At 40.6% G+C, this 19,565-nt stretch overlaps 1 protein-coding gene across 2 annotated transcripts in view; it reads left to right on the forward strand.

Moving 5' to 3' along the window:
* Nucleotides 1–19,565, forward strand: part of RECQL4 (RecQ like helicase 4) — a 913,040-nt gene that overhangs the window by 303,086 nt on the left and 590,389 nt on the right. For both annotated transcript variants that reach the window (XM_044068076.1, XM_044068075.1), the window contains exons 13-14: nt 3,241–3,324; nt 5,702–5,890. In XM_044068076.1, the coding sequence (XP_043924011.1) occupies nt 3,241–3,324; nt 5,702–5,890 (273 nt within the window). The remainder of the gene's footprint in view (nt 1–3,240; nt 3,325–5,701; nt 5,891–19,565) is intronic.

Here is a 19,565-nt window from a genome sequence, read left to right on the forward strand (position 1 = left end):
ACAGAGCAGATGTGCAGCCGAGCCCAGTATTGGAAATAAGGTACCCAAGGAAAGCTGGTGGTGGAATGCAGAAGTCCAGGAAGTCGTAAAAAGAAAGGATGAGTGCAGGAAAGAGTAGGAAATAAAAAAATAAAAAAAGGCTAAGAAGAAATACTGGTTGGCTAACAAAGAAGCTAAAGTATTTGCAATAGCAAAGAACAAGGCTTCTGAGGCACTCCATCTTCTGGAAAGTGACGTAGAGCGTCTTTGTGCTATCTACTATCAGGTTCCAAGGCAGAGACAGAAAGATACAGAAGATGATCTGACACCCTTCATAGGGGATGCCAGCAACAACATGCTCACCAGCCAACAGGACTGCAAAGGCAGACGGAAGAAATATCAGTAGCTTCTGAATGAAAAAAAACACCACAGAAGCTGTACTGCCCCAGATACATCGTACAATGTAAGGAGAGAAAGAGCCCACCCTAGAAGAAGTAAGAACAGCACTATGAAAAATGAAGTCTGGGGAAAGAAGCAGGCTTAGATGAGGTCATGCAAATATGATCAAGATGCTTGGTAAGATATGGGAGAAATGGCTCTTGATGGTAGTTGTAGCAGTATGGAAAGAGAATTGTATCCCAGATAACTGGAGAATAAGCATACTAGTCCCAGTGTACAGGAAGAAAGTATCAAATTCCTGTCACACTGCATGAAAGTTCTGGAGAGGAGGACTGATAAACATATGTGCAGAATAGTTGAAAATAAGACCGGAAGTGAACATTTTTGATTCAGATCAGGATGCAGTACAATCACCTCGATGTTTGTTGTGAGACAGATAGTTGAGAAGAAGCTTAAGATGAGGAAGGAGTTCAACTTGGCATTCTTAAACTTGGAAAAGGCATATGACAAAGTCCCAAGAAAGCTGATTTGGGCAGTCCTTTGGTGATTTGAATTCCCAGAAACATTGGTAGAGTTTGTGCAGGCTATGTACAAGAGCCCAGTGACTCTAATATAAGTGCTTGGCATCGCACAGGGGTTCAACTGCGAGTCCATTGCTGTTCATACTGGTGATGGACTACATTAATAAACAGGTTGGGGGGAGGCAGATATCAACAAAGTTGCTGTATGTAGACAAAGTGGCATTACAGGCAGACTGAGCAAGAACCCCAACGAAGGATTGAGGAATGGAATGCAAGCTGAAGGCATGTGGCATGCAAATGCGTACAGATAAGACAGATGTAATGGCAGCAAATGAGGGAAATTAGAAAAATCTAAGAATTGAGATAGAGGGGAAAATAGCGGGACAGGCTCACAGCTTCAAGTATCTGGAAGGGTTGTAAAAGGAGAAGGGGAATCTGAATGAGGAGGTCAATGATAGAATCAGAGGGGCTGCAGCCAACTGCCATAGTCTATCAGGGAGAGTTTGACAGCAGAATGCTAATGAAGCTAAAAAGTATGGTGTACAAAACAGTGGTGTGACAAGTATTACTGTGTGGTACAGAAACCTGGGCAGTAAAGGCAAAGCAGTTGACACGGTACCCTAATTTCCATGTGGAAAAATAGGACAAAGGAGGTTGATTATATATGTTTTCTGTTTTGCAAGTTTCCATTCTGTTTCTTGACATTACTTGCATATTAAAGTGTTTTTGTTAATGTGTATGTACGTAGAGGTATAAATATTCTGCAAGGCTACCAAACATCCGCCCCCACTTTAAAGTTATTTTTCTCCCTTGGTTGCTTAGGTTGGACTCTTACCACTGTTACAGCATGGGTTCCCTGAACTACAAAGCCTCCAGTCTACAGGCACTTAGTCATGCACCTTCACTTGGATGCTTAACAGCATCCCCCCCCCCCCCCCCCGAGGTCACCAGGTCCTCCCAAACTGTTGACTACAGGATTCTTGTAGGAGATGATTGGGCCTGGAACCTGCTACTGTTGCACCCAGAGGCAGGCTTTAACTTGGAGTTTCTGTCCCAGCAAATGCCCCACATTATCCAATGGGTTGGAGTGCAGTCAGCTGTGCCTTTGGTGTACATGTGCTTCTATATGTGAATTGATGAAACTTCACCTGCCTTCTGGAAACATTTCCTTATGCTTTTTGCTTCCGCAGAGGCTCTAACACACAAGCATGCCCAGGGTAATATGTTTTTCCACTAACCCTTTTTCCCCACCCTGAAAAGAGGCAAGCTTGCTTCAGCCACATCATTCCTTTCTTACCCCCACACTAGCACCAACAGATGACTGAGCCACTAATCATACTCTGGTTACCTGGGGCATAGTCAAAGCTTTATCCCTGTGTACAAGTGGAGTTCTAACAACCACATTTACCACTAGATCCCCATTTGAAGCAGTCAGTTATTCCTGCATGGGAAATGAAGACTGCCATTGATCCTTCTCCCCCTAAACACTTTCTGTGTGATCCATGGCAACTTATGGTTTGTGTGTGTTTTTTTTTTTTTTTTTGCCCCCATTGCTTCCTAACTTCATCCCATTCATTCCTATTACTGGGCAGGAACCAACCAGGAGGAGTCGGCACTGAGGAAGCCATCAGAGTTGGGTTGAGTTTTTTTTCCCCAGTTTTATTCTCCTGATCTTAACTGTATGCTTTCAGGCAAGCTGGCAGCTTATGTTTTATCTGATGTGGAAGCCAGAAAATTAGGCAAGGCAGAGCAGAGTTTTCAGGAGCTGCAACCTCCACATCTGTAAGCAAGCTTATTGCTTTGCCATTTCATTGGGATTTTTTTTAACAGAGCCATTCAGACCTGAACGTGGTGGGAGTTTTTCCCAAACAGTTGCAAGCATGGCTCTTAACTGTCCCCATTTTGCACAATGTACCATATTTTGGCTCATTTGTTGCATGTCCCTCATAATATTTTTGATTTACTTGGTTAATCACTGAAGATAGGCAATCAGTAATGTCAGATGCTATTGTTTCATATTTCTTATTCTTCAGAAAATGCATTATGTAAACATTTACTAATTCTTGTAACTTAGTGAATTATTGCAATTTTTAAAACTTGCCACTGAGTTTTTGGCTGTTTGTCTCCTATCATTGTTGGCTTTGTTCCTGATTCTTGAGCAGAGAAGCTGAGTTTTGTGGATGTAAATGTAGGGACATGCTGAAAACCCCCCTGTTATCATGATGTGGCGGGAACTGGGAATTAAACCAGTGAGTCTGTCTTAGAAATGTGATTCTGCTCACTAATTTCTCTTTCCTCTGTTCTAATTCACTGAAACTGAAGTGTTTTTTTCACCTTTTAGGTCTCTGGACTGCCATCAAAGTTAAAAGCTGTGTGTGTTCACTCCAATATGACCAAAAACCAGAGAGAAACTGCTATAGAAAAGGTGAGATCTGTTTAGTCTGGCTTATGTGCACTGCATTTGCATGGTCACTAGCTTAACTGACACGCTTTTAACTTTTGAGTATGAATCAGTGCTGAGCAGTTAAGGATTTATTCATTTGAAGATACTAACTCCAAGTGTTTCTCCCTGCCTGTGGTAGCTACCTTGGGAGATGACCATGTATTAGTTTTTGTGGAGTGGTAGTTACTGTTTTACATCCAGTTGACATATTTGATAACATTTTATCATGTAGTAACATGGATTCTTATTTATTTTCATATGTATAGTGTTACTACTACTACATATAGACCACATTCAGTAGGTGTACTACTGCCTGACTGCTTAGCTATATGAACAATAAATGTATTTGCTGGATTTGTAGTGTGCTTGCGTTCTTATTTACTCACTGCAATAACAAAAGTGTGATTTAGTACATAGGAAGACATTTGGCTGATTTTCTTCATTGCATTCTTTCACAAGAAGTCTGTTATGGGTTATAGGTAATGCTTGTCAGTTAGTGCAGACGGCTAAGGTTATGAAATGCTTCATGTAGTCTAGAGTTTGATTGTCTTGTCCTCCATTTGTCTGTTATGTGACTCTAAGCCATTTTTTTAATTAAATGTGCTCTAGGGCAGTTGGGAATTTGGGCTTGATTCCATGGTGGTCTGCTGGACCTCATGCCTAGTAACTACCTGTGAACTTGTGAGTAGATTAAGGGAAGAACTGGTTTAAGGCAGTTGCTTCTTAAAGGTCCATTAGAAACTGCCCCAGCATGCTTTGCTTATTAGTAGTCGGGTTAGGTCCTGAGTATTACACAGCAGGCCAAAATTGCAGCACATCTTACTGATGCATAGCATCATACAGTTGCTTCTCAATGCATGGAGTAGAAGTATGTGCATAAGCAGAATGTTTGGCACAATGTCAAATCTAAGAATTTAAAAAGAAGTGGACCTTGCTTGTGAACATACCTCTCAACTTTCCAGGTTTTTGTAGAATGTCCACATTTTTGCCACATATTTTTGGTCTGTTCTTCATAAAGTGTGTGTTTCTCTGGCAAATCATTGAGGATTTAAATCTCTAAATAATGAGACATTTCAGTTTCAGACTTCAGATCCTTCAGAAAATGCATGCAAATGCAAAACCTGTTCTAGCAACTTTCTAAGTTTAAGTTTATAAGAGCAGTATTTAATATCTGTACCTAATTTTTGGACCTTTGTCCCACCATTATTTTAAGCGTTGTCAGGACTTTTTGCACCGAGTTTGAGAGTTATGATTGTGCATGTCTGAGGATATCTCATTATTCAGGCAGAAGGCTTTGGCTCTTTAAGGGAGAGGACACAACATACACACCCCTGTGCCACTCCATGGTTTCACCACTGTGACCCTCTTTCAAACTCCCTTATTAACCAATATGTTGCATGTGTCACTGAGCATAATGTGAACTGATTTTGGTGGGGCTGTTACAGACATGCTGTATCTGGGTCTATATCAGTTTACAAAAACTTTTTGTTGAATGCCTTTTCATCAAACCACTTTTCATCGAACCACTAAATCAGTGAAACTTTTTCCCAGGGAAAGGAGATACTGTAGGTGGCCATTGTTACACATTTGCCGTTTTGTCAATGCAGTACACACTCATAGATGGTATATTTGGGGGTGGGGCATAGCCCCCCATGTTGGGTGTGTGTGTGTGTTGGGGGGGAGAAACCCTCCACAATGGTTTGTTTAAAATGATGTAGTTTTTGTTACGATTGCTCTTGCGGCCGAGTAGCTTTTTTCCCCTGGGTAAAAGTTTTGCTGATTTGCCGGTTCGCTGAAAAGCAAATTCAATGAATAGGGTTAGATGAAAAGGGGTTCAACGAAGAAAGTTTTCGATAAACCGATATAGAACCCCTTTGTCCCATGGGCTGGGAGTGGGAATTTTTCTATGAAGGCATGAGAGGTGATCTCTGCCATTTAGGAGTTGTGATTGTCTCAAAGTTAATTTCCCTTCAACTCTTAAGACATCCCACATTCCTTTTCCAATATTTGACTACTGATTTTTTTTTTTTTTTTTTTTTTTTTAAGATTCCAGCAAAAAGTAGTTGCATACGTAACATGATGCCTGTCTGCATGACAAACCCACTTGAGCATCTGGATTTCAAGAAGTGCCAGAAAAAGTAATCTAACAAAAATTGAGGCAAGCCTCAAAAGGATAGTTTACAAAAATGAAAATCATATCTATACAATTCTTTTAGAGAGGCTGACTGTAACATGTGCTATGTTCTTACAACATTGTTGCCTTTTTATGTTTTTGGAGGTGGGAGATGGGAATTCAGTCTAAGATGGACAACAAGAACATTTTTTTTTTGTAATTGATTAAGACTGATTTAATTTACAGGTGAAGGAAGGCAAAGTGCATGTGCTGTTGCTGTCCCCAGAGGCACTGGTTGGTGGAGGACAAACCAGCTACAGTTGCCTTCCTCCTGCAGACCAGCTGCCTCCTGTGGCATTTGCTTGTATTGATGAGGCACATTGTGTGTCTGAGTGGTCTCACAACTTCCGACCCTGCTACTTGAGACTTTGCAAGGTAAGAAAAGGGCATAAAGGTATTGTCTCCATAAGGATAAGTGTAGTATTCACACAAGTAAATTGTGTTTTGCAACCATAGTTTCATATATGACAGCAGCAGCTATCACGGTGTCCATTTATGTTGTCTTTCAGTAATTATTTTGATTAACGAACATTAAAATCTGTTCAGAGGTTTCATTTTCTCATTTGTTAAAGATCGAAATATGCACATTGACCTTGTTTGTGTTATAGGTTGGTAACAGGCAGGTTACCAGGTGATTTGGTGACCTAATTTTTTAACACCTTTATGAAGTAATCATTTATGATATTGGCAAATGTACATTAACAGGAAAAAAAAATAACATTTTTTTCCATTTACATAAAATTTACATCATATGTATCCTCTCCTTTTAGCTGTGATCATTCCAACATTACATAAATTGTTGAATTCCTGCCTTCCTTAAAACTTGCTCCTTCTCCTAGACATTATACATTTATCTTTCCCACAATTTCCATTTATGTCTGTGTAATTTGCTCCTTCCCTTTTCTAAAGAGCCCTCTTCCAGTTTGTATCTATCTCTTTTATAATATTTAGTACTTCAAATACAGTTGGTTTAGAGTTTGATTTCCATTTTCAAATAATTGCTTTTTTGGTAACCAACAGAATTAAACTATGACCTTGCTATGTCTAGTAATTCAGATCCTGTGTCTCAGCTCAAAAGTGTATTTTCCTTAGTTACAGGCTGTTTGCGCAAGCAATATTTCTGACAGAGTGCTCTGCAGGAAATTTGTAAAATATGTCAACTCTTTGCACTCCCAAAACATATGTTCCCAGTAAATTCTCTCTTCTCTTCACACCTCCAATATTTGTTGTCTACATGAGGAAAAATTCTTTGAAGTCCACTTGCTGTATACAAATACCTATGCAAACACTTCCAAGCATAGATTCTAAAAACCTTTTGGACTTTGTTGCATACTCGGGAGCCATACATATGTTCTGCCATTATTCTCTTGTGATTCTTTTCCAGTCTCCTCAATCTTTTCTAACCTACTATGATTGAGTGTTATAGTTATCGTGAAATATTTTACGTGCCCTACTAATTATCCCTTTTTTTAACAGCAGCTTCTTTTCTCAATTCAACCAAAACTGTGCCAAAGCAGGTTTTTCACTTAAGATTCCCCTGTCCCTTTCTGTTTGCTTAGACTCTGTCAATCCCTGGTAGGAAGTCCAAAACATCTTCTTGACCTCATTCCACTGTGTTACCTTTCCCTCTCTAGTTATTTATTCCTAATACCTTGGTTCCTTTGACAGTTCTCGCAGGTAAATTCCAGCTCCCTCTTACCTATTTTCTATACCCATACTTGCAGTCATCTCTAATGGAAAGGCCTCCTTTCTTCATTCTTGCATTGGCTTGTTTCTTAGAATACTGTATGTAATGTTCTGTGTAGTTATTCTCCTTAAATATCTACATCCAAAATCCCACTCTGTTTGTTGAACTTCCACCCTGCTTCATCATCATCCCTTTCTATTTTGAATTATAACCTTCTGCTTGTGCTACATATTATGAGCCTTATCTGTGTAGCTGTAAAATATCAATTCAAATCAGGTAATCCTAAATCACCTCCTTCTGTTGGAAGGATGAACTTATCCCAATTAATTTTGCCCTCTTCCAGACAAATTCCGGCAACTCTTTATTAATTATTGTGCACAACTTCTTCTCTAGTTGATAAAAATATGCCTGATCCATATATAAAATTAAAGGGGCTTAAAACATTTTCACTGCTTGTATCTTACTATCCATATCCGTAAACATGAGCTTACAGTTTCTTTGTTTTTGTGTTATCTTTTGTTTAGTGTCTTCCCACATATCTTTAGCTGTCATAACAGAAGCCTTTTGAATCTGTATTTCTAAGTACTTCATCTCCTGTCCCCATAAATGTTGGAATTACTGAACCAATTCATGTGTGGGTACATAATGTATGGCTATAGCTTTTGTTTTGTCGTTATTGATTTATATCTTGAAAAGACTTGAAGCTGTCTTAAAATGGTCCACGACACAGAGAGGTCCTTTTCTGGATTTATAGGTACAAAATATCTGCAGATAAAGCCAACATTTCTTGATTACCTATACCAAATATATCCTTGCATCTGTGGGTCCATTATATTCTCGCATCTCTGAGTCCATTATTTTCTTTGCCAATGGCTCTAAATGTAAAGCAGATAACAAAGGGGAAAGAGGACGCCTCTGCCTTGTTCCTCTGTTTAAACAAAACTTATCAGAGAGGACCCCTCCCACTTTAATTTTTGCCTTTGATCCTTCATGTTTCTTCCTGATTAACCTTAAATTATCAGGCAATGCAAATGCTTCCATTGCACTACTTGTAAAATTCCAGCTTACTCAGAATGCGTTCTCTGCAGCAGTTCCCACTAACAGTGGCAATTTCTGACATTCTTTTGCCTTCTGATTAGCATTGTTCTGTTAATGTTGTCAAATGTTTGTCTCCCTTCCACAAAACCACATTGATCCATAGCTGTCAATTTTGGCAATATATTTGCATTGTAGTACAGACATAAACATTTTATAATCATGGTTTAAACTTTAAATAGGTCTGTATGAATATTGGCTGAGTATGAAACTTCTCGAGAACAGCTGTTTAAAAAAATACAGTTAGAAGACCTCGCACCCCGAAAACCTGGTAGTTTACGCTGTACCAGAGAAACTGGAAAGAGCAGACTGTATTAATTGTATGAAAGCACAAAGCAACAGGACATGTATACCGCAGCTGCATTTGTTGATTGAAAGGGCACATTGAGTGCTCAAAACCTGGCCATGAGAAAACAGCAGAGACCTGTATTAGTAAAGATACAATCACAGTAGCAGAAAGAGTTGATCCTTAAAAAATGTGGCAGAAGGGCACAAAGTATTAAAAACTGGAGATGGCAAAGTGTTCGTGGGCAGTGATTATTCACTGTACACCAGGCAGAACAGAAGCAAATTTATCCCAGCAATCAGGGAATTCCAAGAGGCAGGTGTGAGGTTCGAATTGCTGTATCCAGCTGTCATCAGAGTATTTTTTCCTGGAAGATCAAAGGCATTTTTTGATGCAAAACGGGGTAAGGAGGTAATACAAAAGTTTATCCTACAAAAAGTGAGCCAGCAAAGAAAAGGGGACTCTGAGTCTCATTCTTCTGACAACAAAGCTCATAGAGCAACTTTACCAGTGAAACCTTTTGCACTGTTCCAAAGGAAAATGTTTGAGAGTCAGGAAAGAAAAGCACAGGAGTTGAAGTATCGAAAGTAACTTGGACTTGAACCAGTCTGTTAATGGGATGTATGAACAAGAAGAACAGCAAGTGAAATTAGTAAATAAATGGAAGACTATAAAGCACCACTCACATTTGTGAAGTATGGCTTTGCAAGAAAAAGCTGAGAGACTGGATTTTTTGTTGAGTTTGCTAAACTTGTGGGTGGACTGTAAAGCATGTACCCCACTTTGTCAATGTTTAGAAGGGCAGTAAAAAGGGGAAAAGGAACTGTGACTTAATTTTCGTGACATATTTCTGGCATTTGAGCTGAGATTCTTTATGCAACAGACAACACAGACGATCCTAAGTGCCTAGGAAATCTTTGATTTCACCATCTTAGTGCTAGGAAATGACTAATAATTTATAAGTCACATATCTCCTTTTTTATTATTTTTAATTATTGGCTTGACAGTAGTAAAACACTTTTCTACTGATTATGCATACCTAAAGTAGTTGTTTTTCATGTAAATATTTCTAAGTGCATAGAATAGTCTTCTTGAGGATGTTGTAAAATCAGAAAACTGTATTGGAATTCAGGAGTATATTGGCTAGACCTAAGGTAGTTCCAGAGGGAGGATGGGAGCAGTTCAGTGCTTGCTAAAAAGGAATTGCTACTTGTGCTGTATATGTGAAAGTTGGTAGATAAATAGAGCCAAGCATTTCTTATCTGACACTTTTCATTTTATTTCATTCAGTTGTTGACTAGATACTGGGCTAGAAGAAGAGCCCCCTTTTAGAAGAGACTTAAAAATTGTAAATAGTGATGACAGAAACAGCAGAACAGTACAAAATCTAGACTGTTGAAGAAATGGTGTATTGCATGATACAGTACATGTAAATTAAACCTCATTCACTCCACAGGCTCTCAGGAATGCTGGCTGTTAACTTCTTCCATGGAAATAATGTTTGACTGTCCTACTAGCGGTCCCCAGTAACCTTCATGTAGTCATCACAGATATGGCCACTTTTTGCAAATCTCCTTATGCAGTATCCTGCCATATTAAATCAAGCCATAAAATTTAGTGACTTTTTCCTGTAAACTAACACTATAAATACTTCTGGATTTATGGACTCCTCAAAGGCAGACCTTCGTCAGTTACTTCAGGACCTAAAAAAATTCACTGTAATCCTCCCTCAATCGATCCATTTCGTAAAGCTGCTACCTGTGCCTCTGAATTCTAATCCCACTTAAATAGCTGACTTAATAAGGCAGTCCCTGTCTTCAACAAATATAATGAGAAATTTAAAAACAAACCCTTGTGGTGGGATAGCCACGTGAATAAACTATAGAACTGTGAACTTTTTTTTCTGTGAACAAGTGAAAGAAATTATTTAAAATATACTTGTAAGAGGTCTCATTCTACATAACTTGAGAGCTTACTTAAGTGAACTAGTTGAGTGTAAGGGACCCATTAGGAAACGGAGTAGAGTGTGGTCTTAAAATATCCACTAAAACCAAAAAAAAGTAGATCTTTATATTAGGAAGTTGACGACTAATACCCAGCAATATTCGGAGCTAGTCCACAATAGTACTGCACACTGTGAACAAAAGGAAATAGCCAATTCATGATTGAAACATTTAGTTTAAATTTTATTCTACCCACACTTGTAGCTGTTCCACAATTCCAGCCACACCCTTTAATAACTTTGGAACAAGTTCTCTCAGCCCTCTCAAAAGCTATGAACACCTGATCCATGGGCACTGATGGTATACCAGATTGCCTGATTATCAGTGCCAAAAATGACCTATCTGAATTCGCTGCTTAACCTTTTTAATCTAAGAACAGTAAAAAGCAGTGGTTAAACAGAGGCGATTTAACTGGTAATAATCTGGCAACCGTTTATTTGTGCATAAAATCCTTCAGAACCGTTAAAATTCACAAGTGAAGTAAAGTTAAAGGTAAGAGCTTTTGTATGGTATTATCGGCTTTCCGACAATTAAAATCCTCATGTGACAAGTTTAAATGTAATTAAGTCACATGATATTACGAAAACTTAAAGAAACATTGTATCCAAAAACATATAGTACATAGCAACCACACAAGTTACCTCCGAAGATAAACGTAATAAGCGTATATCCCATAAAATAATCAAATATTAAACTTACCATATAAAGCCATAATGGGGAGAGAGAGAGAGAGAGAGATAGCTAGTTTGATATTTGATTATTTTATGGGACGTATGCTTATTACTTTTATCTTCAGAGGTGACTTAATTACATTTAAACTTGTCACGTGATGATTTTAATTGTCTGAAGAAGGCTTGTAATATGAGATGAAAGCGCTTACTTGTAACTTTACTTCATTGTTGCTTTATTTTAATGGTTTTGAAGGATTTTAACTACCAATAAATGGTTGGGTTATTGCCAGTTTGGTCGGCTCTCTTAAACCACTGCTTTTTAGAGTTAGTTTCTATTCCTAGTTCATTCATCTCTTTAGTCTAAGCTTTGCCACTGGTTACATTCCCAAAGTCTGGAAAACAACCGTTGTTCGATGTGTCAGAGAGGTATATTTGTACACCTGGATGCCATCTTCCCGCTGAGACCACCTCCCAGCATTTTGCCATGTTTGGTGATTGAAATATTAATGCAGGCATGAAAAATGTATTTTTCATAGTCTGACTTGCAAACAAATTGATACAGAACTTTAGTCTAGTAGAGATACAGATATGTATCGTGGCTTGCTGGTCCATAATAATATAGGCTTTCCATTGATAAGTTTGTAGTACTTAGTAACCTGAACATGTAGGCAGTTCAGTTCTACACATGCAGAAATTAGTACATTTGTAAAAAGCAATGCCTGTAGTTGTGCAATCTCCCTGCACATTCAAATAAAATGCAAGCTAGGTTTAGTTTCTAGTATTTAGAAGTGGTTAGGAAAAACTGTTATAAGGTTAATTAGTATGAGATGATATACTTCAAGGTGAGGTAGAATACCCCACGAGTACTGCATAAAGCTGGTGGGCTGCCGCTGACCATGTGAGCTTAAGCTGTGTTAATGTTTTTAAATCATTTTGCCATTTCTTTCTTTCTTTTTTTTTTTTTTGAATGGTGCCTTAAGAAGGATGTGAACTTTGGTACGTCTTACAGTTAGGATTTTTGTATGGTTTGTTTAATAGTGTTTTGTCTACATTTGTTGCTTATTTGTTATTTTTAGTAAAACGTTTATTAACATTTAAGAAATGTTTCTCTTCTCCTAGAAGTGACAGTTTGCAAATTCATCTATGTTTAATTTTTTCTGTTTAGCACTATAGTATGAATTTATTATTATGAAGTAATATTTTAGTAGTCACTAGTGTAGTTAGAGTTAGCCCTCTTCCTATACCAGTTTGCGTTTTAGAAATCATTTGGTCTCCCAGAGTTGTTGTTTGGTTCAAAAGTGAGCTGTTGAAATGTAAAATGAAGGAGTACTTTTAGTAACAGTTTTAGTATCCAATGTACTAATGCACCCTTGTGCGCCCCCCCCCCCCACACACACACACAAAGAAGGTCAGAGCTTTTTTTTTATATTCAGCATGCAAGTACCTTCAAATTTTTTGTCAAGGATCAAACTGGAGATGGTTACTGTATAAATAATCTATCTGTAAGTCTTTTATTTTGTTTCCATTATGTTGTCATATTCTGTCAGGAGACTTGAGTGACTGTGAACACAGCCTACCTGAAAGCAGTTTCCTTGTAGTCAAATTCAGTTCTCATCATTTGGGAGAAATCATAATTGGTATCAATAGAGTCTGGTTTATAGTAAATGCTGAGGGCTCAAAGGTGCAGCAGTGCCTTTTGATATGAAAAGTAGTTCTTAAGAGCCCTTTTTCATGGTGGACTGTTTGCCAGCTGGCATTGGCAAGTCTTCACAATTTCTGAATAGCCATCAGCTCATAGGGTTTCCAAAAGACTGCCTATTAACATGAATTACAGAATCTTTGCAGCCTGTCACATTTCATTTTAGTACCAGATCTTGCTAGTGATCTCTAGGAGAAGACTTTTTCAAATTGAACGGTTTCCCTTTCCAAACCTGGGAAAATTCTAGAGAGAGCTGTCTGTGATGGACCTGGCAGTGATAACCCTTGGATGCCCCAGAGTCTGTAAGTTCAGTATTCTACCAACTGACAAGGATAATAGGGTTCTGGATACATGGCTACATTAGGCAAAAAAAAAAAAGTCTGCTTTTGTTACCCAAGCCTTTCAGTCAGCTGCAAGGCTGGCAACATTAAACTACATCTACTCCCTAAACATAACTTTTCCTTCCCTGAAGTGTATTTTCCTAACTGTAGAATGATTTTCTTTCTTCCACTTGTTAAAAAGATATTAGCTTAGCAGTTTCTTTTCCTCTGTGGTATTTCTATCCTAGTCATGCCCCTCAGTTCCTACCACACAGAGGTGAATTAAATCTAATGATACTATATTTAGAAATTTATCTCCCTTGTGCTTAACATCCTTTAACTTATCACATTTGAAAATTTGTTACAGCGAAAAGACCCTTGCAGCAGGGTACCTGTAACTTCTCCTTTTTATTTCACACTCACTGGATTCATAAGCCATTTAGCCTCATAATTCACAGCATTTTCTATACTATGTGGTGTCATTGAGAGCTGCATTCTTTCCCTCCCCTGGGACCGTAAATGCTTTGAGCCTTTTGCAGTCTGAAGGTGGAAGAATCCTGATAACCACTGATAGCAACTTCACTAATTAGCTAGCTTTGCGAGCCAGGAATTGACATACTGTGACTGTCCCTTGGAAGAAAAAGGGGCTGGGGGCGAAGATGGAGCATGCAACTTGCAAAAAGGCTGCTATCTCAGCTATTTCTTTGCAATTCTAGAAGATTTTTTTTTCTTCAGATTGTCACACATGTAGGAAACAGATATGCAAGAGTCATTGCAAACCAGTTACTGGTGTTTTTAATGAAAATTTTCTAGCTTAGCAGTGTTTGTTACCTGGTTCTGAGGTGCAGGCATTTGGACCTTTGATTGTAGTGCAGTGACTTCAGCTTGATTAGTGACTCTAAACCATTGGAACTAGGCAGGGAAGGAGGGGAATGAAGGGTCATGGTCTACTAGCTTCTCGGGGGGGGGGGGCTTGCTGCAGTTGGGAGCACATTGTGAAGGTGTAGATGGTCTTCGTGTTTCACTGTTGCAGTCATTACATTTGTGTTATCTGCTTGCAGGTAGCCCTCCGCCGGCTTGATTATCTAAGTCTTGGGTCCTGTGTCGGTTGCGGTCTCTTCTTCCATGACATCAGGGGTATAGAGCATGCAGCCGACGCCGTTACATCAGTCTTTCTTGCCGTGCGGTGCCCGAAGCAGAAGCAGTTTGCAAGTGCCGGTCGGGCGACTCCTGAAATTTTTGTTTTCGAGTTTCAGAACCGAAGTTTTCTGAAAAGCTAAGTACCTCGTTGGGGATCCCTTTTCTTGCTCTAAAACTGATGTCAGTAAAAGTTAACAATTGTATTTCTTGTGGAAAGCAAATACCTCATAAAGATTTTCATTTGTACTGCATTCCTTGCTTAGGCCCAGACCACGATGTCCCTCGCTGTCAATTTTGTGCCTTATTCAGTCCTCGTACTATTCGTCGTCGGTTCATTTTTGCATCTAACTATTTCAGTACTCGGTTCAGTTATTCAGAAATGGCTTCAGTAAGCCATCCGACTACCGACATTCCGAAAAAAAATGTAAAGATAAAGACAGAGACAGACTGCATAGGTCCAAAGCAGCCGACGAAGCTTCCGTTAAGCTAGTCGCCAGTTCGCCGGTACTCAGTGAGGCGCTTTCACAGCCCCTGATATCCACTACTTCAGATTCGCAGGCCTCTACTGAGACCCATTCGGAGTCTGGTATGCCGCGAGATGCTTCTTTGACTATGAAACCTGCGGATGTCTCTACCTTCGATGGGTCTGGAGCCACTGTGCAGGCACCGGTTTCTGAGGGTGTTTTCAGGCCTACTGACTTGCATATCAAACCAACGCCATCTTCTTCTTCAAGGCCTAAGACCTGATCCACGCCTAGAAAACAGACGTCCAAACAGCATGGTCAGGCCCATATACCTAAAAAACAAATAAGAATGGCTGATGACCTTATTACTCTAATTAGGGGAAGCCACTCTTCTCCCTCTGAGAGACCTAGAACCGATTTTCCTTCTGATTCTTCTGATCAGGATTCTGAAATTTCTGTTTCTTCTGATGACTAGGATTTGCCCTTATCTACCTATGAGGCTTCTGATGCAGGGGGGACTCCATTCCCTCTGCTTCCCCTCCAGAAGATTTCTCTTTTGGTGAAACTTTGCACACTCCCTTAGGGAGCATTTCCGCTGGGAAAGCCAGGATTACTCTGACTCTAAAAAGAGGCTTGGGGAATTCTTAGTCCTGCCTCAACACAGGCCTTTAGCTATCCCCCCTGTACTGGACATTGTAGATGATGCCTTCTTAGAATCTAGCCTGGCCCCAGACACCTTACCTCCAGCTCCCAGGAAACCTGACTGGTATTAGAGTACCTGAGTTTCAAGTTCCTCTTTAAAAATCCTACTGTGGACCCAGAGACCACTTCACAGGGACCCAAAGTTATTGCGGCTGCTACTGCAAAAAATCCTACCCTCTCAGATAGAGATTCCAGGGCCCTGGAGAGATGGGGTAAGAAGGTATATACTTATGCTACTTTGGCCATTAGGGCCTTAAACTGCCAGTTTCATATGTTAAAGTACCAGCAGCATCTTATTGGATTACTTAAACAGAAACTGATGTTGATTCCTGACTGCTGAAAATAAAGAATTACAGGATTTAATGCATTCTGCTGAACAAGTTTGTAAACATACTTTGCAATGTGGCTTTGACTCCTTGGAGGCATCTTGTAGGGTGCTGTTACTGGGTCTGTTCTTAGAAGGCATGCTTGGCTTAAGGAGCAAACTCTGCCAGATCATGTTAAAGCCAAATTACTGGATGCTCCCTTAAACCAAGACCACCTGTTTGGCAACAAAGCAGAAGAAGTTCTTAAAACGATGGAGGAAAAAGCTAAATCTATGCAAACTGTTAAAGATTTCCTGCAAGTACAGCCTCCCATATTTAGTAGGCATTGGCCGTCTAAGAATTGGTCCTTTCCTGTCTCTTCCAGGCTTTCTCAGTCCAAATCCAGTAACAGCAGACCACCTAGGCCACAGTCTCAAGGTACTCATAGGCCTAAGCAGTGGGGGGCTCCCACTGCCAAAGCTGGCAGTAGTAAGACACCCCCCCTATACTAAACTGTCACAGTGACTTAACCTTAAACCTTCCAAGCCTGCTCAACTGACCGCGCCTTTAGGGGGAAAGATTGCCCTGCATACAAAAAACTGGGAACTCATTACCCAAGAAAAATGGGTTTTAAATATTGTTTCCCAAGGATACAGATTCCACTTCCACACCTTACCAACCCCAAACGGCTGGCCAAACCTACGCCCAAATCAGTGGACAGAGGCTCAACAGCAGGTCCTCTCTTTTCTGAGTATCAGGGCTATTCAACATGTCCCAGCAGAAGAATGAGGACAAGGGTTTTACTCCAGACTTTTCCTGGTACCCAGAGAAGACAACTCCTGGAGTCCTGTCCTGGACCTATCTATCCTAAACACCTTTTTGGTAATTCCAAAATTCAAAATGCTAACTCTTCATCAGTTGCTTCCCATGCTGGGCAAAAACGTCTGGTTGGCAACACTGGATTTAAAGGAAGCTTACCTGCACACCCCAATAAGGGATTCTTGCAGAAAATACCTACGCTTCAGAGCATGCTGCATGCACGATCAGTTCTCTGCACTGCCCTTTGGCTTATCTACTGCGCCCAGGGTATTCACAAAATTCCTAGCTCCAGTCATTGGATTTTGCAGGCAAAGAAATATTCAGATATACCCATACCGGGACGATTGTCTAATTCAGGCAGAAAGCCAGGACATACTATTAAATCATCTGGCATTTGTAAAGAAGCTGCTAAACCTCACTGGGGTACACTTTAAACGAAAAGAAATCTCATCTAGTACCCTGCCAAAAAATTGTATTCCTGGGAGCAAGCTTGAACACAACTTCCTAGATGGCCTACCTCATGCCAGAGAAGCAAGTTTATCTGACAGCCGTCTTCAAATTACTGGCCACAAAGACCCAGTTAACTGCAAAGAAAATACTGCAAGCTCTGGGGTTCATGGCCTCTTGCATCCTACTAATTCTATATGCAAGACTGCATATGAGGTAACTACAGTGGTATCTGAAAAGCCTATGGTGTCAACATTCTCAGGACCTGGAATCAGTGATTCATATCATCCCTTGTATAAAGACAGAATTCCTTTGGTGGGCAGAGGCCTACTATCTCAGCAAGGGACTGCCATTCACTCTACGCCCTGCCGCCCAAACCTTAACAGACGCATCAGGCTATGCATCGGAGGGCTCACTTGCCAGGGCAGTGCATTCAGGGCAAATGGAACCAGAGTCAAATGCACCTGCATATCAATCAAAAAGAAATGTTAGCTGTACAGAATTCTTTGACAGCCTTCAAGAACCACATCCTTCCTGGACAATTGTTGATAAAAACAGGCAAACACCACTGTTATGTGGTACATAAACAAGCAGGGGGGAACCCACCCATATACCCCCTCTGCAGACTAGCCATGGCTCTGTGGAACACAGCCTTGAGCTACCAAGTGCACTTACAGGCTCAATTCCTGCAGGGCAAGCTAAACTCACTGGCAGACGACCTAAGCAGAAATCTCATGGACCCACACGAGTGGAAACTGGAACCAAAGATATTCAACATGTTGAGAAACAAATGGGGGAGCCCAGAGATAGACCTGTTTGCCTCCCCTCAGACTACCAATTGGACAAATTCTGCACAAGGACTCCCCACAGACAAGCTTGGAAAGTGGATGCCCTGTCCTTCATCTGGGAAAACCTGTCAGTTTATGCCTTTCCCCCTCTGCCTCTCCTCTCCAAAGTTCTACTAAAGATGAAACGGGACAAACCAAGGACAATACTCATTTCACCAGACTGGCCACGCCAACACTGGGTACCCCCTCTTGCGCAGTTTGTCACTGCTGGAACCATGGCACCTGCCTCCGACCTCTTCCCTGCTGTCCCAGCAGGAGGGCCAGATTCTGCACCCCCAGCTTCAAACCCTGAACCTTGCAGCCTGGCTAATTCCCTGAGCTCTCCATTATCATCCTTCAGTAAGCAAGTGCTGGATGTCATTCTGGAGGCAAGGGGGCTTAGTACTAGAAAATCCTATGCTGAAAAGTGGAAAAGATTCTGTTCTGGAGCCATACTCAGGGGATAGGCACAACCGTGCCCAGTTGACCGCATATTCTTCAATACTTAACAGAGATGCTTCACAAGGGCCTATTAAAATTCATACCTCTGCCATTTCTGCACATTATAATAACGGAGCCACCCCTATTCTCCCACCCATTGCTGAAGCAATTCCTTAGAGGGGCCAAAAATTTAAGACCACCCAGAAGAACCACTTCTCCAGCCTGGGACCTTAACTTTGTATTGGAAAAGCTCACTCTCTCTACCTCCCTTTGAGCCAGCTGTAACTGCAGAGTTGAAATTCCTTTCGTGGAAAACTGCCTTCCTTCTAGCCATCACTTCAGCAAGAAGAGTGTCTGAATTACAGGCCCTCATGGCAGTGGAGCCCTTCATCATCTTCCATGCAGACAGGGTATCCCACAGGACCAATCCTTCCTTTATGCCCAAGGTGGTATCCAGTGTGGCCCTTAATCAGTCCATTCATTTGCCAACCTTCTTTTCTAATCCACAGAACAAAGGAGAACAAATGCTGCACTCTTTGGACGTGCACAGACAACTAAGATTTTATTTGGACAGGACTAAGCCTCTCAGAAAAACTGAAAAGCTGCTAGTTACCTTTGCTGCAGGGGCAGGGGGGAAGGTCATTTCAAAGCAAACTGTTTTTAAATGGATAGGCTGTTGCATTCATTTCTGCTATAAGCACTATGGAAAACCTACTCCACAGGGGATAAGATTGCATTCCACCAGGGCTGCATCTACTTCAACAGCCTTTCTCAGACGTGTTCCTACCAGGGACATCCTAGAAGCTGCTACCTGGAGTTCTGTTTATACCTTCAACAAGCATTATCACTTGCCTATTTTCTCTAAATCCAGAGCTGGTTTTGCCACTGCAGTCTTGCAGGGTCTAATAGCTGGTCCTAATGCTTTCTAATTGCCTCCTCCCTTCCTTAGCTTTGGGAATCTACCCAAATGTAATGACTGCAACAGTGAAACACGAAGAACATAGTACAGTTGTGTACACTTACCATAAATGTAGATGTTAGAGTATATTCACTGTTGCAGTCCTGGTTACTCTCCCTCCAGCCCCTTGACTTCTATTTGCTATACTTCTCTTCTTGTTTACTGTATTTAAGCTTTCTGGTGTAT

This window comes from Protopterus annectens, chromosome 4.part0 (assembly GCF_019279795.1).
Source record: "Protopterus annectens isolate FY-2018-M chromosome 4.part0, PAN1.0, whole genome shotgun sequence".
NCBI classification, from domain to species: domain Eukaryota; kingdom Metazoa; phylum Chordata; order Ceratodontiformes; family Protopteridae; genus Protopterus; species Protopterus annectens.